At 47.6% G+C, this 24,018-nt stretch overlaps 1 protein-coding gene across 1 annotated transcript; it reads left to right on the top strand.

Moving 5' to 3' along the window:
* The first annotated feature begins 7,880 nt into the window (after positions 1-7,880).
* On the top strand, positions 7,881-19,211 carry MAT2A (methionine adenosyltransferase 2A). The gene is made up of 9 exons (XM_063931976.1): positions 7,881-8,066; positions 16,056-16,133; positions 16,211-16,333; positions 16,419-16,531; positions 16,615-16,758; positions 16,852-17,070; positions 17,184-17,366; positions 17,478-17,611; positions 17,939-19,211. The coding sequence occupies exons 1-9, from the start codon at positions 7,973-7,975 to the stop codon at positions 18,039-18,041; spliced, it is 1,191 nt and encodes a 396-aa protein (XP_063788046.1). The 5' UTR covers positions 7,881-7,972; the 3' UTR covers positions 18,042-19,211.
* The last annotated feature ends 4,807 nt before the right edge of the window (positions 19,212-24,018 follow it).

Raw genomic sequence — 24,018 nt, 5'->3', positions numbered from 1 at the left:
GGAGCACCCAGTTTGTTGGGTGCATACAGGATAAATAGCGAGTCAGTTTTCCTGACTCTAGCCGTCCTGGAAACATAAATTTTCAAGGCCCTGACTACGTCCAATAACTTGGAATCCTCCAAGTCCCTAGTAGCCGCAGGCACCACAATAGGTTGGTTCAAGTGAAAAGCTGATACCACCTTAGGGAGAAACTGGGGACGAGTCCTCAAATCCGCCCTATCCATATGGAAAATCAGATAAGGGCTTTTACATGACAAAGCCGCCAATTCTGACACACGCCTGGCTGAAGCCAAGGCCAATAACATGACCACTTTCCACGTGAGATATTTTAGATCCACGGTTTTAAGTGGCTCAAACCAATGTGATTTTAAGAAACTCAACACCACGTTGAGATCCCAAGGTGCCACTGGAGGCACAAACGGGGGCTGAATATGCAGCACTCCTTTCACAAACGTCTGAACTTCAGGTAGTGAAGCTAGTTCTTTCTGGAAGAAAATCGACAGAGCCGAGATCTGTACCTTAATGGAGCCTAATTTCAGGCCCATAGTCACTCCTGCTTGTAGGAAATGCAGAAATCGACCTAGTTGAAATTCCTCTGTTGGGGCCTTTTTGGCCTCACACCAAGCAACATACTTCCGCCATATGCGGTGATAATGCTTTGCAGTTACATCTTTCCTGGCTTTAATCAGCGTAGGAATGACTTCCTCCGGAATGCCCTTTTCCTTCAGGATCCGGTGTTCAACCGCCATGCCGTCAAACGCAGCCGCGGTAAGTCTTGGAACAGACAGGGCCCCTGCTGCAGCAGGTCCTGTCTGAGCGGCAGAGGCCATGGGTCCTCTGAGATCATCTCTTGAAGTTCCGGGTACCACGCTCGTCTTGGCCAATCCGGAACCACGAGTATTGTTCTTACTCCTCGTTTTCTTATTATTCTCAGTACCCTTGGTATGAGAGGCAGAGGAGGGAACACATAAACCGACTGGTACACCCACGGTGTCACTAGAGCGTCCACAGCTATCGCCTGAGGGTCCCTTGACCTGGCGCAATATCTCTCTAGTTTTTTGTTTAGGCGGGACGCCATCATGTCCACCTGTGGCCGTTCCCATCCATTTACAATCAGCGTGAAGACTTCTGGATGAAGTCCCCACTCTCCCGGGTGGAGGTCGTGCCTGCTGAGAAAGTCTGCTTCCCAGTTGTCCACTCCCGGAATGAACACTGCTGACAGTGCTAGTACATGATTTTCCGCCCATCGGAGAATCCTTGTGGCTTCTGCCATTGCTATCCTGCTTCTTGTGCCGCCCTGTCGATTTACATGGGCGACTGCCGTGATGTTGTCTGACTGGATCAGTACCGGCTGGTGTAGAAGCAGGGATTTTGCCTGACTTAGGGCATTGTAAATGGCCCTTAGTTCTAGAATATTTATGTGTAGGGAAGTCTCCTGACTCGACCACAGCCCTTGGAAGTTTCTTCCCTGTGTGACTGCCCCCCAGCCTCTCAGGCTGGCATCCGTGGTCACCAGGACCCAGTCCTGTATGCCGAATCTGCGGCCCTCTAGAAGATGAGCACTCTGCAGCCACCACAGCAGAGACACCCTGGTTCTTGGAGACAGGGTTATTAGGCGATGCATCTGAAGATGCGATCCGGACCATTTGTCCAACAGGTCCCACTGAAAGATTCTAGCATGGAACCTGCCGAAAGGAATTGCTTCGTAAGAAGCCACCATCTTTCCCAGGACCCGCGTGCAGTGATGCACCGATACCTGTTTTGGTTTCAGGAGGTCTCTGACTAGAGATGACAGCTCCTTGGCTTTCTCCTCCGGGAGAAACACTTTTTTCTGGACTGTATCCAGAATCATACCCAGGAACAGTAGACGTGTCGTCGGAATCAGCTGTGATTTTGGAATATTCAGAATCCAACCGTGCTGGTGTAGCACCTCCTGAGATAGTGCTACTCCCACCAACAACTGCTCCTTGGACCTCGCCTTTATTAGGAGATCGTCCAAGTACGGGATAATTAAAACTCCCTTTCTTCGAAGGCGTATCATCATTTCCGCCATTACCTTGGTAAACACCCTCGGTGCCGTGGAGAGTCCAAACGGCAGCGTCTGGAATTGGTAATGGCAATCCTGTACCACAAATCTGAGGTACTCCTGGTGAGGATAGTAAATGGGGACATGCAGGTAAGCATCCCTGATGTCCAGGGATACCTTGTAATCCCCCTCGTCCAGGCTTGCAATAACCGCCCTGAGCGATTCCATCTTGAACTTGGATTTTTTTATGTATGTGTTCAAGGATTTCAAATTTAAAATGGGTCTCACCGAACCGTCCGGTTTCGGTACCACAAACAGTGTGGAATAGTAACCCCGTCCTTGTTGAAGTAGGGGCACCTTAATTATCACCTGCTGGGAATACAGCTTGTGAATTGCCGCTAGCACAGCCTCCCTGTGTCAATATTTTCTGACAGGGAATCTGACCACGCAGTGGCAGCACTGCACATCCATGCTGACGCAATAGCTGGTCTAAGTATAATGCCTGAGTGTGTATATACAGACTTCAGGATCGCCTCCTGCTTTCTATCAGCAGGTTCCTTGAGGGCGGCCGTATCCGGAGACGGTAGTGCCACCTTTTTAGACAAACGTGTAAGCGCTTTATCCACCCTAGGGGGTATCTCCCAACGTGACCTATCCTCTGGCGGGAAAGGGAACGCCATTAGTAACTTTTTAGAGATTACCAATCTTTTATCAGGGAAAGCCCACGCTTCTTCACACACTTCATTTAATTCTTCTGATGGGGGAAAAACTACGGGTAGTTTTTTCTCCCCAAACATAATACCCTTTTTAGTGGTACCTGGGTTTATATCTGAAATGTGTAACACCTCTTTCATTGCTTCAATCATGCAACGAATGGCCTTAGTGGACATTAGACTAGACTCATCGTCGTCGACACTGGTGTCAGTATCCGTGTCGACATCCGCGTCTGCCATCTGAGGTAGCGGGCGTTTTAGAGCCCCCGATGGCATTTGAGACGCCTGGACAGGCACGAACTGAGAAGCCGGCTGTCCCGCATTTTCGTCAATTTTTTTGTGTAAGGAGTCGACACGTGCACGCAATTCCTTCCATAAGTCCATCCACTCAGGTGTCTGCCCCGCAGGGGGTGACATCCCTTCTATAGGCATCTGCTCCGCCTCCACATCATTATCCTCATCAAACATGTCGACACAGCCGTACCGACACACTGCACACACACAGGGAATGCTCTAACAGAGGACAGGACCCACAAAAGCCCTTTGGGGAGACAGAGTGAGAGTATGCCAGCACACACCAGAGCGCTATATAATGCAGGGACTAACTGAATTATGTCCCCTATAGCTGCTGTTATATATACTGCGCCTAAATTTAGTGCCCCCCCTCTCTTTTTTACCCTTTTCTCTAGTGTAGACTGCAGGGGAGAGCCAGGGAGCTTCCTTCCAGCGGAGCTGTGAGGGAGAAATGGCGCCAGTGTGCTGAAGGAGATAGCTCCGCCCCTTTTTCGCGGACTATTCTCCCGCTTTTTTATGGATTCTGGCATGGGTAATTATCACATATATAGCCTCTGGGGCTATATATTGTGGTATTTTTGCCAGCCAAGGTGTTTTTATTGCTGCTCAGGGCGCCCCCCCCCAGCGCCCTGCACCCTCAGTGACCGGAGTGTGAAGTGTGCATGAGGAGCAATGGCTCCGGGACCGAACACCAAGGCCAGTTCCATGCGGTCGATCCCTCTGGAGCTAATGGTGTCCAGTAGCCTAAGAAGCCCAAGCTAGCTGCAAGCAGGTAGGTTCGCTTCTTCTCCCCTTAGTCCCTCGCTGCAGTGAGCCTGTTGCCAGCAGGTCTCACTGTAAAATAAAAAACCTAATTATATACTTTCTTTTTAGAAGCTCAGGAGAGCCCCTAGTGTGCATCCAACCTCGGCCGGGCACAAAATCTAACTGAGGCTTGGAGGAGGGTCATAGTGGGAGGAGCCAGTGCACACCAGGTGACCTAAAAGCTTTCTTTAGTTGTGCCCAGTCTCCTGCGGAGCCGCTATTCCCCATGGTCCTTACGGAGTTCCCAGCATCCACTAGGACGTCAGAGAAAGCTGGTTACTGATGGTCTGGTGTGATGTGATGTCCTGACTTATGGAGTCAATTTTTGATGTGAAGTAAGTGGCAAAGTCAAGAGCAGAGAGTGAGGAAGGGAGACAAGGTGGAGGTGGGCAGAGGAGTGAGTTGAGTGTGGCAAAGAGGCGCCGGGGGTTGGAAGACTGGGAGGAGATGAGGTTCTTGAAGTATGACTGTTTAGCAAGAGAAAGGGCTGCACTGAAGGATGAGAGCATAAATTTGAAATGGAGGAAGTCTGCCTTAGAGCGCGATTTCCTCCAGTGTCGCTCAGCAGTACGTGAGCATTTTTGCAGATATCTGGTGCATTTGGTGTGCCAGGGTTGAGGTGTTAATTTGCGAGGGTGAATAGTGGTTGGTGGAGCAACAGAGTCAAGAGTAGAAGTAAGGGATGCATTGTATGTGGAAGTGGCTTGTTCAGGGCATGAGAGAGAGAGAGAATAGGAGAGAGAAGTGAATCAAACAGGGACATTCATGGCATAATCTAGAGCAGTGGTTCTCAAACTCGGTCCTCAGGACCCCACAGAGTTCGTGTTTTGCAGGTCACCTAAGAGGAACACAGTTGTATTCATTACTCACTGACACATTTTAAAACATTCACAGGTGGAGCTAATTATTTCACTTGTCATTCTGTGAGGAGACCTGGAAAACATGAACTGTTTAGGGTCCCGAGGACCAAGCTTGAGGGCCTGTGATCTAGAGCTGTGGTTCACAACCTCGGACCTCAAGTACCCCCAACAGTTCCTGTTTTCCAGGTCACCTAGCAGGTGCACAGGTGTATTCATTACTCACCGACACATTTCAAAAGACCCACAGGTGGAGCAAATGATTTCACTTGCAATCCTGTGAGGAGACCTGGAAAACATGAACTGTTGGGGGTTCTTGAGGATCGTGGTTGAGAACCACTGATCTAGAGCAGGCATTCCCAACCATGGTCGTCAAGGCACACCAACAGTGCAGGTTTTAGAGATATCCAGGCTGCAACACAGATGGTTAAATCAAAATAACTGAGCTACTAATTAAGGCACCTGTGCTGAAGCCTGGATATCACTAAAACCTGCACTGTTGGTGTGCCTTGACGACCGTGGTTGGGAATGCCTGATCTAGAGTAATCTTCCTTGGACAATCATAGTTCTAGGATCCAGTACTCCTGGGAAATACAGTTTTCATACTAGATTCCACAAATGGATAGAAAACGGTTTGCAGTTCTGCAGAACACAAACAGCTCACATAGTAAATACTAATGGAGCCACAGAGAATTAAAACCACTCAAGAATAGCATTGACACTACCACAGACTGGATGTAATTATGAGACCGCCAGTCACAATACCGACACCTGCATCCCGACCCCTCAAAATACTGTCAGTCGGCATGCCGACTAACAGGGACTATTCCTGCGCTCGCCACCAAGCCCCCCCCCCTTCCCCCAGCCAGCATTCTAAACCCCAGGATTCGGTATGATGACTGGCAGGATCCCAAACACCGGTCACCCATACCCAGCCTCCACAGACCACCCTACACAGGAGTGGAAGCAGATCCTGGGACCATTATGAGCCTTACAATAAAAAGCAGAGAGAGCACGTCTTATGCAGTTCATTTCAGTTGACTTATTTTATCAATGTTATGAATTAAATGGCTTCGTGGTTGGGTATGGTATAGCGGCGCTGAATGCCGGGATCCCAGCGACATCCCTTGTGGTTAATTATTATATTAATCAAGCTAAATATTTGGAGGCCCAATTTATTTTATTTTTTTGCACTATGTCCACTCTTTATGTAACAAGTCCAAGACTTGCAAAGAAACCACTGATTAATACTACTATAAAACTGCAAATGCTATGGGAACATCTATATAGCGAGCTATGCACAACATACAGTAACCCCCTGTGGCAGTGACGTGCGGTGGATAAGGCAGAGCCTTTCCTGTCATACTAATGTTTGCACCAGAGTTTTGACTATATAAAGTATATGAAAAATACAAAGAATATATAAGAATATCTTCTTTGTATTATTCCAATCATTTTTATTGTCAAAACTCTGGAGTAAAAAGTCTATGGCCCTATCTTTTCCGCACATGTCTGATCAAAACTCACCAAATTCCCAGCAGTATATATTGCTGCATTTGTGTATAATGCCCATATGGACCCTTTGGCTCATATATTGTGTGTACATCTGGCTGTGGTACCAGACAGTGGCTCCTGAGCTATTTTCAACACCGCACATCTCTTCTCTGCGGCACATAGAGAACTAAGATAACAAAAGCAACTCACTGATATAGAAAACAGTGAGCATCCAAAAGCATGTTTAATAAAGTGTCTTAAGTGTAAAGTGAATGTAAAGCTACCACTGAGGGTTATCCCACAGGCCCATGTCTGTGATAATCAGGAGACATTCATCATTTTACCCCCATTAATGAAACGATTTGCATTTCCAGTTTGTACTAGAGAAAACGACTGGATACATCCACAGTTCAGCCGCGTGAAAGCGGCCCTACCAGAGATATTCACGGACCGTTTTAACCCTTTCCCTGCAGAGCTTCAAAATAACGGTGGGCGTCTAGGGGATGATTTAAAGTGAAAGGTAAAAATATTCCATATACCTACAGATGCACATCTGTTTCCATCTCTGTATTTTGAGCCTAATCCATTTTATTATAACCTTAAAGATACATCTAAAGGAAACATATAGCATTCATCGTCATTAATGAGAAAACAGCCCCCCTTTTACATAGGCACAGTGAGGAATATGGAATTTACACTCAAGTAAGATACAAAGGTTCCTTTGGGTTGTCTAACCCAAAATAAGACATGTCAATGGGACACACTTAACTTGCACGTTGAACGCCCCCGATTGTCAGTTGTGTACATTGGGCAAGATTATCACCCCCTTTATCTCATGCTTTACAGAAGACGCCCTCAGCAGTGCGAGCCAAGGCACTTTGTTGTTAAACGGACATGATGTATTCCTGCACGACTAACGAAACGATTTCCAAAGTCCTCACAATTGTATTAACAGCAAAAGCATATCCTCTATTTGTGTACAGACCTGTCCTCACACACAATATATAATGCCCTTACAGTAATACCTACTATAAAAGCTGGACAGCTCTGACTTGCAAAGGTTATGTTTCTATTCATCATGGAACATTAGTATTTTTTTTAGGTTGGACACTGATTATAAAGCAAACATATTAATATAACATGAAAGTTGCAGCTTCCTAAATGGTGGGAATATGATAAAGGGAATAAGACATTTTCACGGCTATAGTTATTATCATAATATAGAACTAATATAATTAGAAGTATAAATCTCTCTCTCTATATATAATTGTTCCTCTCCCACACGCTGTAGTAGCTCTGCGTATGGGTTGTTCCAGCTCAGCCACGACAACCTCACACCTCTCCCCATTCTGCACCTCTGCTAGGCTCCTCCCCCTGGGTCGCTCTATATTCTTGGACTGTACCAAAAGATACCAACACCTCTGTTTCCCAACATCGTGATTCAACAGTAGACCAATACGTTGAGGTGTATAAAACCGCGGAACGCACTCCATATCTCGTCAAATGAAGATCCCTGCAGTTCACACCGCGCCTGACATTTCTCTCTCCCCCCAGTCGCTGTGCTTGGTGGTACGCTCCCCTCGGCCCAGCCCGCTCCCTAACAGCAGTGACGTCACGATCAGGGCAGGCGGAGGAATTGGCCGAGCGGTGTCGCGCGGGATGAGTGACGTCGGCGCTGAGAAGGTATAAGAGGCGGCGCACCTGGCGCCATTCCTACATTCTAACCGGCCAGGACCAAGCATCGGTGGGTCGTTGTTTAACACTACGCAATACCTTCAGCCGCAATGAACGGACAGATTCTTAACGGTTTCCATGACGCACTCATCGATGAGGGCAGCTTCCTGTTTACCTCCGAGTCCGTTGGGGAAGGCCACCCCGGTGAGTATACGTGACAGCGGTGTAATTGGGCCCGGGGACCGTCTAACAGACGGCTCCATCATTGTGAAGCAATGACCCCACATTCTTCCGCCGTGTTTTTGCCTAGTTATATTTCTGTAGTCGGGCGGGAAGGGGTTAAAGTTTCCTGTTCCCCCGGGAGCGAGCGCGCCTGCTGTTTGTGCGCGGCGCCGCAATGCAGCCCGGAGCACATGGCCGGGGGATCCCGCCCGCACGGGAAGAGGCCTCTGGCCGGCCACATGCGTCACCGCACACTGTACTGGCGCCTCCATGCTGTGGGAGCAGGCGGCATGTTCTGTACGGATAGTGATATAATGGTGGAGTCAGAAGATGCAGCGTGTATCTGGTGTAGGTCTGTGTGCCCGTAGAGTTCAGCAGTGTACTGTGCCTGGTGTAACACAATGCTGAAGCTGGCACATGCAGTTGGCGGTCTCCCTAGCACATGTGGACTTCAGCCCTGGTCATACGAGGTAGCTTCTGTATGTCTCATGGCGGCTACTACTATATTAGACTGGTAATGCGTGGGAAAATTGGGAACTGCTTCATACCAGCATCAAAGTACAAGGTTATGGGAGTAAACTACATGCTACTCGTGTATTAATGGGAATGTATGCTATTTGCCTCGCTTTGGGAGTTGTGAATGTGACGTAGCTTTGTGATGGGGTCGCATCTGACTTGTATCCGTATAGTAACACTTTTAAAGTGTCATGGGTGCTTTGCTGGCAGCCGGCAAGGGACAGGAGCTCAACTAAAATGTAGTTTTTTGGGATGAAACCGTTTTTTAGTGAATGTGTCAGTACTCCGTAGCAGCACTCTTGTGGACGATGGGAAACATGGGTTTAATGTCTCCGAGCTGCCTCCAAAGTGTCCTCAGGCAGGTGTGATGGCAGCATGAGGTTGCTAAAGGCAGGTCTGTTGGCTCAGAGGGTGTAGATGGGGTTTGCCCAATGAGTGAGCGTCTCGTGTGATGTAGCTCAGGTTTCATGTGACATACAATTATAGTATATGGACAGCTGTAGGCTATGTAGACTTGCCCACACAACCCCTCCTCATTCTTAATGACAATGCAGTATACAAAACAACCTAACACCACTGCTCACTACTTCCTTATACAGGTTGAGTATCCCATATCCAAATATTCCGAAATATGGACTTTTTCTCTATCGTCCTAAGTGGATGCTGGGGTTCCTGAAAGGACCATGGGGAATAGCGGCTCCGCAGGAGACAGGGCACAAAAAAGTAAAGCTTTACTAGGTCAGGTGGTGTGCACTGGCTCCTCCCCCTATGACCCTCCTCCAGACTCCAGTTAGATTTTGTGCCCGAACGAGAAGGGTGCAATCTAGGTGGCTCTCCTAAAGAGCTGCTTAGAGAAAGTTTAGTTTAGGTTTTTTTTTTCTTTACAGTGAGTCCTGCTGGCAACAGGATCACTGCAACGTGGGACTTAGGGGGAAAGTAGTAAACTCACCTGCATGCAGAGTGGATTTGCTGCTTGGCTACTGGACACCATTAGCTCCAGAGGGATCGAACACAGGCCCAGCCGTGGAGTCCGGTCCCGGAGCCGCGCCGCCGACCCCCTTGCAGATGCTGAAGCGTGAAGAGGTCCGGAAACCGGCGGCTGAAGACTCCTCAGTCTTCATAAGGTAGCGCACAGCACTGCAGCTGTGCGCCATTTTCCTCTCAGCACACTTCACTGGGCAGTCACTGAGGGTGCAGAGCGCTGGGGGGGGGCGCTCTGAGAGGCAAATATAAACCTTATACAAGGCTAAAAATACCTCACATATAGCCCATAGGGGCTATATGGAGATATTTAACCCCTGCCTGACTGGAAAAATAGCGGGAGAAGAACCCGCCGAAAAAGGGGCGGGGCCTATCTCCTCAGCACACGGCGCCATTTTCTGTCACAGCTCCGCTGGTCAGAACGGCTCCCAGGTCTCTCCCCTGCACTGCACTACAGAAACAGGGTAAAACAGAGAGGGGGGGCACATTAATGGCTATATATATATATATTAAAGCAGCTATAAGGGAGCACTTAATATAAGGATATCCCTTGTATATATAGCGCTTTGTGGTGTGTGCTGGCAGACTCTCCCTCTGTCTCCCCAAAAGGGCTAGTGGGTCCTGTCTTCATTAGAGCATTCCCTGTGAGTTTGCGGTGTGTGTCGGTACGTGGTGTCGACATGTATGAGGACGATATTGGTGTGGAGGCGGAGCAATTGCCAAATATGCAGATGTCACCCCCCAGGGGGTCGACACCAGAATGGATGCCTTTATTTGTGGAATTACGTGATGGTTTATCTTCCCTTAAACAGTCAGTTGAGGACATGAGGCGGCCGGACAATCAATTAATGCCTGTCCAGGCGCCTCAAACACCGTCAGGGGCTGTAAAACGCCCTTTGCCTCAGTCGGTCGACACAGACCCAGACACGGGCACTGATTCCAGTGACGACGGTAGAAATTCAAACGTATTTTCCAGTAGGGCCACACGTTATATGATTTTGGCAATGAAGGAGACGTTACATTTAGCTGATACTACAGATACCGTAAAACAGGGTATTATGTATGGTGTGAAAAAACTACAAACAGTTTTTCCTGAATCAGAAGAATTAAATGACGTGTGTGATGAAGCGTGGGTTGCTCCTGATAAAAAGTTGATAATTTCAAAAAAGTTATTGGCATTATACCCTTTCCCGCCAGAGGTTAGGGCGCGCTGGGAAACAACCCCTAAGGTGGACAAGGCGCTCACACGCTTATCCAAACAAGTGGCGTTACCCTCTCCTGAGACGGCCGCACTTAAGGATCCATCAGATAGAAAGATGGAAGTTATTCAAAAGAATATATACACACATGCAGGTGTTATACTACGACCAGCTATAGCAACTGCCTGGATGTGCAGTGCTGGAGTAGTTTGGTCAGAATCCCTGATTGAAAATATTGATACCCTAGATAGGGACAATGTTTTACTGTCGTTAGAACAAATAAAGGATGCATTTATCTATATGCGCGATGCACAGAGGGATATTTGCACACTGGCATCTCGGGTGAGTGCTATGTCCATTTCAGCCAGAAGAGCCTTATGGACACGACAGTGGACAGGCGATGCGGATTCAAAACGTCACATGGAGGTTTTGCCGTATAAAGGGGAGGAGTTATTTGGAGTTGGTCTATCAGACTTGGTGGCCACGGCTACTGCCGGGAAATCCACTTTTTTACCTCAAGTCACTCCCCAACAGAGAAAGGCACCGACCTTTCAACCGCAGCCTTTTCGCTCCTACAAAAATAAGAGAGCAAAGGGCTTGTCGTACCTGCCACGAGGCAGAGGAAGAGGGAAGAGACACCAACAGGCAGCTCCTTCCCAGGAACAGAAGCCCTCCCCGGCTCCTGCAAAAACCTCAGCATGACGCTGGGGCCTCTCAAGCGGACTCGGGGACAGTGGGGGGCCGTCTCAAAAATTACAGCGCGCAGTGGGCTCACTCGCAGGTAGACCCCTGGATCCTGCAGATAATATCTCAGGGGTACAGGTTGGAATTAGAGACGGATCCTCCTCATCGTTTCCTGAAGTCTGCCTTACCAACCGTCTCTTCCGAAAGGGAGAGGGTGTTGGAAGCCATTCACAAGCTGTACGCTCAGCAGGTGATAGTCAAAGTACCCCTATTACAACAAGGAAAGGGGTATTATTCCACTCTATTTGTGGTACCGAAGCCGGATGGCTCGGTAAGGCCTATTCTAAATCTGAAGTCCTTGAACCTCTACATAAAAAAGTTCAAGTTCAAGATGGAGTCACTCAGAGCAGTGATAGCGAACCTGGAAGAAGGGGACTTTATGGTATCCTTGGACATCAAGGATGCGTATCTACACGTTCCGATTTACCCCGCACACCAGGGGTACCTCAGGTTCATTGTTCAAAACTGTCACTATCAGTTTCAGACGCTGCCGTTCGGATTGTCCACGGCGCCTCGGGTCTTTACCAAGGTAATGGCCGAGATGATGATTCTTCTTCGAAGAAAAGGTGTATTAGTTATCCCATACTTGGACGATCTCCTAATAAGGGCAAGGTCCAGAGAACAGCTGGAGACAGCTTTAGCACTATCTCAAGAGGTGCTAAGACAACACGGGTGGATTCTGAATATTCCAAAATCCCATTTAATCCCGACAACTCGTCTGCTGTTCCTAGGAATGATTCTGGACACGGTTCAGAAAAAGGTTTTCCTTCCAGAGGAAAAAGCCAAGGAGTTATCCGATCTGGTCAGGAACCTCCTAAAACCAGGAAAAGTGTCAGTACATCAATGCACAAGAGTCCTGGGAAAAATGGTGGCTTCTTACGAAGCAATTCCATTCGGCAGATTCCATGCAAGAATATTCCAAAGGGATCTGTTGGACAAATGGTCAGGGTCGCATCTGCAGATGCGCCTGCGAATAACCCTGTCACCAAAGACAAGGGTGTCACTTCTGTGGTGGTTGCAGAAGGCTCACCTATTAGAAGGCCGCAGATTCGGCATTCAGGATTGGATCCTGGTGACCACGGACGCCAGCCTGAGAGGCTGGGGAGCAGTCACACAAGGAAGAAACTTCCAGGGAGTATGGACGAGTCTGGAAAAGTCTCTTCACATAAACATTCTGGAACTAAGAGCAATCTACAATGCTCTAAGCCAGGCGGAACTTCTCCTGCAAGGAAAGCCGGTGTTGATTCAGTCGGACAACATCACGGCGGTCGCCCATGTAAACAGGCAGGGCGGCACAAGAAGCAGGAGTGCAATGGCAGAAGCTGCCAAGATTCTTCGCTGGGCGGAGAATCACGTGATAGCACTGTCAGCAGTGTTCATCCCGGGCGTGGACAACTGGGAAGCAGACTTCCTCAGCAGACACGATCTTCATCCGGGAGAGTGGGGTCTACATCCAGAAGTCTTCAACATGTTAATAGACCGTTGGGAAAGACCAATTGTAGACATGATGGCGTCTCGCCTCAACAAGAAACTGGACAAATATTGCGCCAGGTCAAGAGATCCACAGGCAATAGCTGTGGACGCACTGGTAACTCCTTGGGTGTACCAGTCAGTGTATGTGTTTCCTCCTCTGCCGCTCATACCAAAGGTATTGAAGATCATACGGCAAAGAAGAGTAAGAACAATACTAGTGGTTCCGGATTGGCCGAGAAGGACTTGGTATCCGAAACTTCAAGAGATGCTCACGGACGAACCGTGGCCTCTACCTCTGAGAAGGGACCTGCTACAGCAGGGTCCCTGTCTTTTTCAAGACTTACCGCGGCTGCGTTTGACGGCATGGCGGTTGAACGCCAGATCCTAAAAGGGAAAGGCATTCCAGAAGAAGTCATTCCTACCTTGATTAAGGCACGGAAGGAAGTCACCGTGAAACATTATCACCGCATTTGGCGAAAATATGTAGCGTGGTGCGAGGATCGGAGGGTTCCGACGGAGGAATTCCAACTGGGTCGTTTCCTACATTTCCTGCAATCAGGATTATCTATGGGTCTCAAATTGGGATCCATTAAGGTTCAAATTTCGGCCCTGTCAATATTCTTCCAAAAAGAATTGGCCTCTGTCCCTGAGGTCCAGACTTTTGTCAAGGGAGTACTGCATATACAGCCTCCTGTGGTGCCTCCGGTGGCACCGTGGGATCTAAATGTAGTTTTAGATTTCCTCAAATCCCATTGGTTTGAACCATTGAAAAAGGTGGATTTGAAATATCTCACATTGAAAGTGACTATGTTACTAGCCCTGGCCTCTGCCAGGAGAGTATCTGAATTGGCGGCTTTATCTTATAAAAGTCCTTATCTAATCTTCCATTCGGATAGGGCAGAACTGCGGACTCGTCCGCATTTTCTCCCTAAAGTGGTATCAGCATTTCATCTGAACCAACCTATTGTGGTGCCTGCGGCCACTAGCGACTTGGAGGACTCCAAGTTGTTGGACGTTGTCAGAGCCTTAAAAATATACATTTCAAGGACGGCTGGAGTCAGAAAATCTGACTCGCTGTTTATATTGTATGCACCCAACAAGTTGGGCGCACCTGCATCTAAGCAGTCGATTGCTCGTTGGATTTGTAACACAATTCAACTTGCACATTCTGTGGCAGGCCTGCCACAGCCTAAAACTGTAAAAGCCCACTCCACAAGGAAGGTGGGCTCATCTTGGGCGGCTGCCCGAGGGGTCTCGGCATTACAACTCTGCCGAGCAGCTACGTGGTCGGGGGAGAACACGTTTGTAAAATTTTACAAATTTGATACCCTGGCAAAGGAGGACCTGGAGTTCTCTCATTCGGTGCTGCAGAGTCATCCGCACTCTCCCGCCCGTTTGGGAGCTTTGGTATAATCCCCATGGTCCTTTCAGGAACCCCAGCATCCACTTAGGACGATAGAGAAAATAAGAATTTACTTACCGATAATTCTATTTCTCGGAGTCCGTAGTGGATGCTGGGCGCCCATCCCAAGTGCGGATTATCTGCAATACTTGTACATAGTTATTGTTAACTAATTCGGGTTATTGTTAAGGAGCCATCTTTAAGAGGCCCTTTCTGTTGTCATACTGTTAACTGGGTTTAGATCACAAGTTGTACGGTGTGATTGGTGTGGCTGGTATGAGTCTTACCCGGGATTCAAAATGCCTCCCTTATTGTGTATGCTCGTCCGGGCACAGTACCTAACTGGAGTCTGGAGGAGGGTCATAGGGGGAGGAGCCAGTGCACACCACCTGACCTAGTAAAGCTTTACTTTTTTGTGCCCTGTCTCCTGCGGAGCCGCTATTCCCCATGGTCCTTTCAGGAACCCCAGCATCCACTACGGACTCCGAGAAATAGAATTATCGGTAAGTAAATTCTTATTTTTGAGTGAGATAGTGAAACCTTTGGTTTTTGATGGCTCAATGTACACACTGTTTAATACAGTTATTAAAAATATTGTATTAAATGACCTGCAGGCTGTGTATAAAACATAAATGAATTGTGTGAATGTACACACTTATTTTTTTTAATAACTTTGTACATTAAACAATTGGCTAAAATGACCTTCAGGCTGTGTATAAAGTGTAATGTAACATAAATACATTCTGTGCTTAGATTTAGGTCATCACCATGATATCATTATGGTATGCAATTATTCCAAAATACGGAAAAATCCCATATCCAAAATACCTCTGGTCCCAAGCCTTTTGGATAAGGGAGACTCAACCTTTAAAAGGAAAGTGCATTGCTTTTAAAGTAACCCATTAAGGGCAGTTAAATGCTGTGTAAAAGCTCTTATGTCTGGAGAGCATTCATATTGAGCATTATGGACTTGAGTCCAAATTGCTGCTGTCTGCATTTTACAGTGGTCACGTGACATCCCCCATTTGCAGTGCCCAAAACTGAAGCACTACAGGCAGTTCAGACGTAGAGTGGAAAGCCTACGGCAGATCTCATGGTTGGAGTGCATGTATTCCTAGCTTTGTTTGGGAGTGGTTTCCCTGGGAAGTAAACGGTGCGGACTGCAGTTACGCAAGTATTGTGGATAATGCTGGGAAGTCAGATTTAAATGTGCAGGGGGTCTACCTTGTGACTATCGAGTAAGGTATGTGACCGCTATTCAAGCGGCATTAAACGGATTACAGGGTGGTTGACTAATGACTTGAACAGGGATCATGCAGGGTTTACATGTCAGGCATTGTATTTCAGCATCACTACGGAGCTGTAACCGGACTCCATGCTCTAGTGAGAAACAGGTGTGGGGGTGTAGTTTCCTTTTATAGAAGCACTTTATATTCCCAGCCCATTCTGAAGTTTGGGAAGCTGCAGACTGAAAGGTCAATGTTGCGTTGTGGTTGCCAATGCTTGAGCAAGCAGAAAGATGGTAGTTTTAAGGACTATAGCTCAATCTGTAGTCTGTGTTTTAATAGGGGAGTTGCACCCTTTTCTCGCCCTCTCTTCCTGGCTTTGAAGGTTGTTGTTTTGCACTTTCTTAATCTAAATATCCTTGCCCCGCAGACAAAATCTGTGACCAAATAAGTGATGCAGTCCTCGATGCCCATCTGAAGCAAGACCCAGATGCCAAAGTTGCTTGTGGTAAGTGTTAAAGCATAATTTCATGAGTACTACTTATCATATTAAGACTACATAGCTAATTTAATATTTGTTAACAGAAACGGTAGCAAAGACTGGCATGATCCTTCTCGCTGGCGAGATCACATCTAGGGCAGCAGTGGACTACCAGAAAGTTGTGCGAGAGACTATCAAACATATTGGCTATGATGACTCCTCCAAAGGTGAGTAGAGGTTTTTTCTTTATGGACATGAGTACTACTCTGCAGTTGTACCAGTATAATAGCATGATCTCTAAACTGTCCCCAGGCTTTGACTACAAGACCTGCAATGTTTTGGTTGCCCTTGAACAGCAGTCTCCTGACATTGCCCAAGGTGTGCACCTGGATAGGAATGAGGAAGATGTGGGAGCTGGGGATCAGGTGCGGAAAATTAGAATTACTAGGAGCTCCTGTAACAACCTCCAAAATATACTTTTGTCTTAGTGTGGTCTGTTTATTTTTAGGGTCTAATGTTTGGTTATGCTACTGATGAAACAGAAGAGTGTATGCCTTTGACAATTGTCCTAGCACACAAACTAAATGCCAAGATGGCAGAACTGCGCCGCAATGGAACTCTACCATGGCTTCGTCCTGATTCTAAGACCCAGGTGAGGAGGATAGCTTTGTTAAAACTATTGGTAGTTTGCTTGATGGAAATCAGGCTGGCAGAAACTCAATTACCTCCTCCCCTTCAATGGCAGGTAACTGTCCAGTACATGCAGGACCGTGGGGCAGTAATCCCAATAAGAGTACACACAATTGTGGTATCTGTTCAGCACGATGAGGTGATCTGCCTGGATGAGATGCGTGATGCCCTGAAAGAGAAAATCGTGAAAGCTGTGGTTCCCGCCAAGTACTTGGATGATGACACAATCTACCACCTGCAGCCCAGTGGTCGCTTTGTAATTGGGGGTCCACAGGTCAGTTATGGTCAATACATGCCACTGCATCAGTCCTGTCTGACTTTCTTAGGTTGGCTCTTTCAGTGCTTAGTTACGGGGGCTTGAAATGACAAATGCTTAACTGGTTTTAGGGGGATGCTGGATTGACTGGACGCAAGATTATTGTAGATACCTATGGAGGATGGGGAGCCCATGGTGGTGGGGCCTTCTCTGGCAAGGACTACACTAAGGTGGACAGATCTGCTGCCTATGCTGCTCGTTGGGTGGCAAAATCCCTGGTGAAGTCTGGCCTGTGCCGTCGGGTTCTGGTCCAGGTGTGTATGCATCTAGTGAAAATGGCACTTTAAACTGTCTGGAGCATCAACCACTGTCTGTCCTTTGCATGCCTGTTGGGTTCACACTGCAGATGTCAATCTCTTAAACAGGTTTCTTATGCAATTGGTGTTGCCCATCCTCTGTCTATCTCAATCTTCCATTATGGGACCTCACAGAAGAGTGAGAGGGAGCTACTGGCCATAGTAAAGAAGAACTTTGACCTCCGCCCTGGTGTAATTGTCAGGTAAAGTTGGTGATGAGTTGCTTTGTTTACCAAGGTAATGGGAGGGAGGTGTCATTACCTTGCTGAGGTAATGACCTAATACATGGCTAGTCAGAAGGGGCTTGCCCTGCATTATGTGGACAATAAGAGCTGAAGACTGAAGGGGTTTCAGGCCAGTGGTGGACCCTGTCGTTAGGCAATGTGAAGTGGTGAGTATAGTCTTGGATGGCCACAGGGTAAGTGCCATGTGATGAACCAGTGGGGCAGGTTCTTCCCATAGTTGAGAGAAACTGATATAGAAAAATGTTTTGTATACTGCATATTAACAAGCAAACTTGTATATTCCAGGGATCTGGATCTGAAGAAGCCAATTTATCAGAGGACTGCAGCCTATGGTCATTTTGGTAGGGACAGCTTCCCCTGGGAAGTACCAAAAAAACTGGAGTATTGATTGTTAGGCTTTTCCTCCTTTGACCTGCTGGCGTTATATACAGAGAAGCCTGCAGTTTATTGAAGGAGGAAAAGGCCCCTACTAACCTTTCCTGTCATTCTATTGGTTCACTGTAGTCTCCAGTATCATGTTGTCCTTCCTGGAGAGGGGACCATGTATGAGTTGTATTGTCACCGCCTCCCTTCCTGTCAATCTAATCTGTTTCCTATTGGTGCTTCTAGCAGGCTAGGCTTTTACTTCTGGTAGCCTTAAGTGTTGTATCCATGACCAAGTATATTGTCCCCTGGCTTCTCTCTTGGGGTGGAGCCAGAGATGCTACAACTTATTCTCTGGTATCCCTTATAGTATTTGGGTGTTATGCCCTGTATGCTATTGCTTTTAATTAACCTACTCACCATATCCTGCATGTAAATCAGTGGTGCCCTATACAGTCAACTGCACTTTGCTGAGACCATACACTTCCCAATAGCTGTTAATGCAGTATGTAACTGGTCCATACAAAATGGAGTGATCTCCTGGTGCCTGTAGATGACTTGCTCCTTACCCTCTCCCCTTTTAGCCACAATGCACAGACCTCCCGGCCTAGTATTAGATCTAGTTTTAATCTGTAAGCCAGTGTCATGTTGGCTATTTATTTCCCCTCTAGCTGGCTGGTGTGGCTACAGAGAAACCAGCACAGTACAGAGTTCACACATGACACTGGCTGCAGACAGAGCAAAAGGATCTTACTTGAATATGGATGTGTAACTGCTTTATTTATTGTGGAGCCAGGCACGGGTGTAAGTACAGAGTAGCTTGTGCCACAGGTAACACTATTTTTATTTTTTAACTTTAATACACTTTATGCTGTCTTGGTTACAATGACTCCACACCTCCAGTAGACTCTGGCGTGCTAAGGTGTAGTACAGAAAGACCTTAGCTGCACTTTACAGAGGACCTGGTTTGTGATCATGTGTAAGATTCATTCAGTTGGAGTGCCCCCTGCAGGAATGAGCACACCATACCAGTGTTGTACAGAGAAACTGGGTGTTTACAAGCTGTCCTGTGGAGAGTTCTCTGATGTGTAATGGGTTACACCATCCTCCTACTTCAATTTTTAGCTATTCCATGTGTCTGGTTAAAAATAATTCAAGATTTCATGAATAAAGTATTAGGTGCTCCCTCAAATAATGTGTTTGTCTTAAATACTTCGTTATAATACTATATCATAAAGGTCTCAAGACTTCTTGTATATATTATCAGCTGCCATTAGAATAGGTTTCTCTATCGTCCTAAGTGGATGCTGGGGTTCCTGAAAGGACCATGGGGAATAGCGGCTCCGCAGGAGACAGGGCACAAAAAAGTAAAGCTTTACTAGGTCAGGTGGTGTGCACTGGCTCCTCCCCCTATGACCCTCCTCCAGACTCCAGTTAGATTTTGTGCCCGAACGAGAAGGGTGCAATCTAGGTGGCTCTCCTAAAGAGCTGCTTAGAGAAAGTTTAGTTTAGGTTTTTTTCTTTACAGTGAGTCCTGCTGGCAACAGGATCACTGCAACGTGGGACTTAGGGGGAAAGTAGTAAACTCACCTGCATGCAGAGTGGATTTGCTGCTTGGCTACTGGACACCATTAGCTCCAGAGGGATCGAACACAGGCCCAGCCGTGGAGTCCGGTCCCGGAGCCGCGCCGCCGACCCCCTTGCAGATGCTGAAGCGTGAAGAGGTCCGGAAACCGGCGGCTGAAGACTCCTCAGTCTTCATAAGGTAGCGCACAGCACTGCAGCTGTGCGCCATTTTCCTCTCGGCACACTTCACTGGGCAGTCACTGAGGGTGCAGAGCGCTGGGGGGGGGCGCTCTGAGAGGCAAATATAAACCTTATACAAGGCTAAAAATACCTCACATATAGCCCATAGGGGCTATATGGAGATATTTAACCCCTGCCTGACTGGAAAAATAGCGGGAGAAGAACCCGCCGAAAAAGGGGCGGGGCCTATCTCCTCAGCACACGGCGCCATTTTCTGTCACAGCTCCGCTGGTCAGAACGGCTCCCAGGTCTCTCCCCTGCACTGCACTACAGAAACAGGGTAAAACAGAGAGGGGGGGCACATTAATGGCTATATATATATATATTAAAGCAGCTATAAGGGAGCACTTAATATAAGGATATCCCTTGTATATATAGCGCTTTGTGGTGTGTGCTGGCAGACTCTCCCTCTGTCTCCCCAAAAGGGCTAGTGGGTCCTGTCTTCATTAGAGCATTCCCTGTGAGTTTGCGGTGTGTGTCGGTACGTGGTGTCGACATGTATGAGGACGATATTGGTGTGGAGGCGGAGCAATTGCCAAATATGCAGATGTCACCCCCCAGGGGGTCGACACCAGAATGGATGCCTTTATTTGTGGAATTACGTGATGGTTTATCTTCCCTTAAACAGTCAGTTGAGGACATGAGGCGGCCGGACAATCAATTAATGCCTGTCCAGGCGCCTCAAACACCGTCAGGGGCTGTAAAACGCCCTTTGCCTCAGTCGGTCGACACAGACCCAGACACGGGCACTGATTCCAGTGACGACGGTAGAAATTCAAACGTATTTTCCAGTAGGGCCACACGTTATATGATTTTGGCAATGAAGGAGACGTTACATTTAGCTGATACTACAGATACCGTAAAACAGGGTATTATGTATGGTGTGAAAAAACTACAAACAGTTTTTCCTGAATCAGAAGAATTAAATGACGTGTGTGATGAAGCGTGGGTTGCTCCTGATAAAAAGTTGATAATTTCAAAAAAGTTATTGGCATTATACCCTTTCCCGCCAGAGGTTAGGGCGCGCTGGGAAACACCCCCTAAGGTGGACAAGGCGCTCACACGCTTATCCAAACAAGTGGCGTTACCCTCTCCTGAGACGGCCGCACTTAAGGATCCATCAGATAGAAAGATGGAAGTTATTCAAAAGAATATATACACACATGCAGGTGTTATACTACGACCAGCTATAGCAACTGCCTGGATGTGCAGTGCTGGAGTAGTTTGGTCAGAATCCCTGATTGAAAATATTGATACCCTAGATAGGGACAATGTTTTACTGTCGTTAGAACAAATAAAGGATGCATTTATCTATATGCGTGATGCACAGAGGGATATTTGCACACTGGCATCTCGGGTGAGTGCTATGTCCATTTCAGCCAGAAGAGCCTTATGGACACGACAGTGGACAGGCGATGCGGATTCAAAACGTCACATGGAGGTTTTGCCGTATAAAGGGGAGGAGTTATTTGGAGTTGGTCTATCAGACTTGGTGGCCACGGCTACTGCCGGGAAATCCACTTTTTTACCTCAAGTCACTCCCCAACAGAGAAAGGCACCGACCTTTCAACCGCAGCCTTTTCGCTCCTACAAAAATAAGAGAGCAAAGGGCTTGTCGTACCTGCCACGAGGCAGAGGAAGAGGGAAGAGACACCAACAGGCAGCTCCTTCCCAGGAACAGAAGCCCTCCCCGGCTCCTGCAAAAACCTCAGCATGACGCTGGGGCCTCTCAAGCGGACTCGGGGACAGTGGGGGGCCGTCTCAAAAATTACAGCGCGCAGTGGGCTCACTCGCAGGTAGACCCCTGGATCCTGCAGATAATATCTCAGGGGTACAGGTTGGAATTAGAGACGGATCCTCCTCATCGTTTCCTGAAGTCTGCCTTACCAACCGTCTCTTCCGAAAGGGAGAGGGTGTTGGAAGCCATTCACAAGCTGTACGCTCAGCAGGTGATAGTCAAAGTACCCCTATTACAACAAGGAAAGGGGTATTATTCCACTCTATTTGTGGTACCGAAGCCGGATGGCTCGGTAAGGCCTATTCTAAATCTGAAGTCCTTGAACCTCTACATAAAAAAGTTCAAGTTCAAGATGGAGTCACTCAGAGCAGTGATAGCGAACCTGGAAGAAGGGGACTTTATGGTATCCTTGGACATCAAGGATGCGTATCTACACGTTCCGATTTACCCCGCACACCAGGGGTACCTCAGGTTCATTGTTCAAAACTGTCACTATCAGTTTCAGACGCTGCCGTTCGGATTGTCCACGGCGCCTCGGGTCTTTACCAAGGTAATGGCCGAGATGATGATTCTTCTTCGAAGAAAAGGCGTATTAGTTATCCCATACTTGGACGATCTCCTAATAAGGGCAAGGTCCAGAGAACAGCTGGAGACAGCTTTAGCACTATCTCAAGAGGTGCTAAGACAACACGGGTGGATTCTGAATATTCCAAAATCCCATTTAATCCCGACAACTCGTCTGCTGTTCCTAGGAATGATTCTGGACACGGTTCAGAAAAAGGTTTTCCTTCCAGAGGAAAAAGCCAAGGAGTTATCCGATCTGGTCAGGAACCTCCTAAAACCAGGAAAAGTGTCAGTACATCAATGCACAAGAGTCCTGGGAAAAATGGTGGCTTCTTACGAAGCAATTCCATTCGGCAGATTCCATGCAAGAATATTCCAAAGGGATCTGTTGGACAAATGGTCAGGGTCGCATCTGCAGATGCACCTGCGAATAACCCTGTCACCAAAGACAAGGGTGTCACTTCTGTGGTGGTTGCAGAAGGCTCACCTATTAGAAGGCCGCAGATTCGGCATTCAGGATTGGATCCTGGTGACCACGGACGCCAGCCTGAGAGGCTGGGGAGCAGTCACACAAGGAAGAAACTTCCAGGGAGTATGGACGAGTCTGGAAAAGTCTCTTCACATAAACATTCTGGAACTAAGAGCAATCTACAATGCTCTAAGCCAGGCGGAACTTCTCCTGCAAGGAAAGCCGGTGTTGATTCAGTCGGACAACATCACGGCGGTCGCCCATGTAAACAGGCAGGGCGGCACAAGAAGCAGGAGTGCAATGGCAGAAGCTGCCAAGATTCTTCGCTGGGCGGAGAATCACGTGATAGCACTGTCAGCAGTGTTCATCCCGGGCGTGGACAACTGGGAAGCAGACTTCCTCAGCAGACACGATCTTCATCCGGGAGAGTGGGGTCTACATCCAGAAGTCTTCAACATGTTAATAGACCGTTGGGAAAGACCAATTGTAGACATGATGGCGTCTCGCCTCAACAAGAAACTGGACAAATATTGCGCCAGGTCAAGAGATCCACAGGCAATAGCTGTGGACGCACTGGTAACTCCTTGGGTGTACCAGTCAGTGTATGTGTTTCCTCCTCTGCCGCTCATACCAAAGGTATTGAAGATCATACGGCAAAGAAGAGTAAGAACAATACTAGTGGTTCCGGATTGGCCGAGAAGGACTTGGTATCCGGAACTTCAAGAGATGCTCACGGACGAACCGTGGCCTCTACCTCTGAGAAGGGACCTGCTACAGCAGGGTCCCTGTCTTTTTCAAGACTTACCGCGGCTGCGTTTGACGGCATGGCGGTTGAACGCCAGATCCTAAAAGGGAAAGGCATTCCAGAAGAAGTCATTCCTACCTTGATTAAGGCACGGAAGGAAGTCACCGTGAAACATTATCACCGCATTTGGCGAAAATATGTAGCGTGGTGCGAGGATCGGAGGGTTCCGACGGAGGAATTCCAACTGGGTCGTTTCCTACATTTCCTGCAATCAGGATTATCTATGGGTCTCAAATTGGGATCCATTAAGGTTCAAATTTCGGCCCTGTCAATATTCTTCCAAAAAGAATTGGCCTCTGTCCCTGAGGTCCAGACTTTTGTCAAGGGAGTACTGCATATACAGCCTCCTGTGGTGCCTCCGGTGGCACCGTGGGATCTAAATGTAGTTTTAGATTTCCTCAAATCCCATTGGTTTGAACCATTGAAAAAGGTGGATTTGAAATATCTCACATTGAAAGTGACTATGTTACTAGCCCTGGCCTCTGCCAGGAGAGTATCTGAATTGGCGGCTTTATCTTATAAAAGTCCTTATCTAATCTTCCATTCGGATAGGGCAGAACTGCGGACTCGTCCGCATTTTCTCCCTAAAGTGGTATCAGCATTTCATCTGAACCAACCTA

This window comes from Pseudophryne corroboree, chromosome 6 (assembly GCF_028390025.1).
Source record: "Pseudophryne corroboree isolate aPseCor3 chromosome 6, aPseCor3.hap2, whole genome shotgun sequence".
NCBI lineage: Eukaryota > Metazoa > Chordata > Amphibia > Anura > Myobatrachidae > Pseudophryne > Pseudophryne corroboree.
This window is presented reverse-complemented; position numbering and strand designations above follow the sequence as displayed.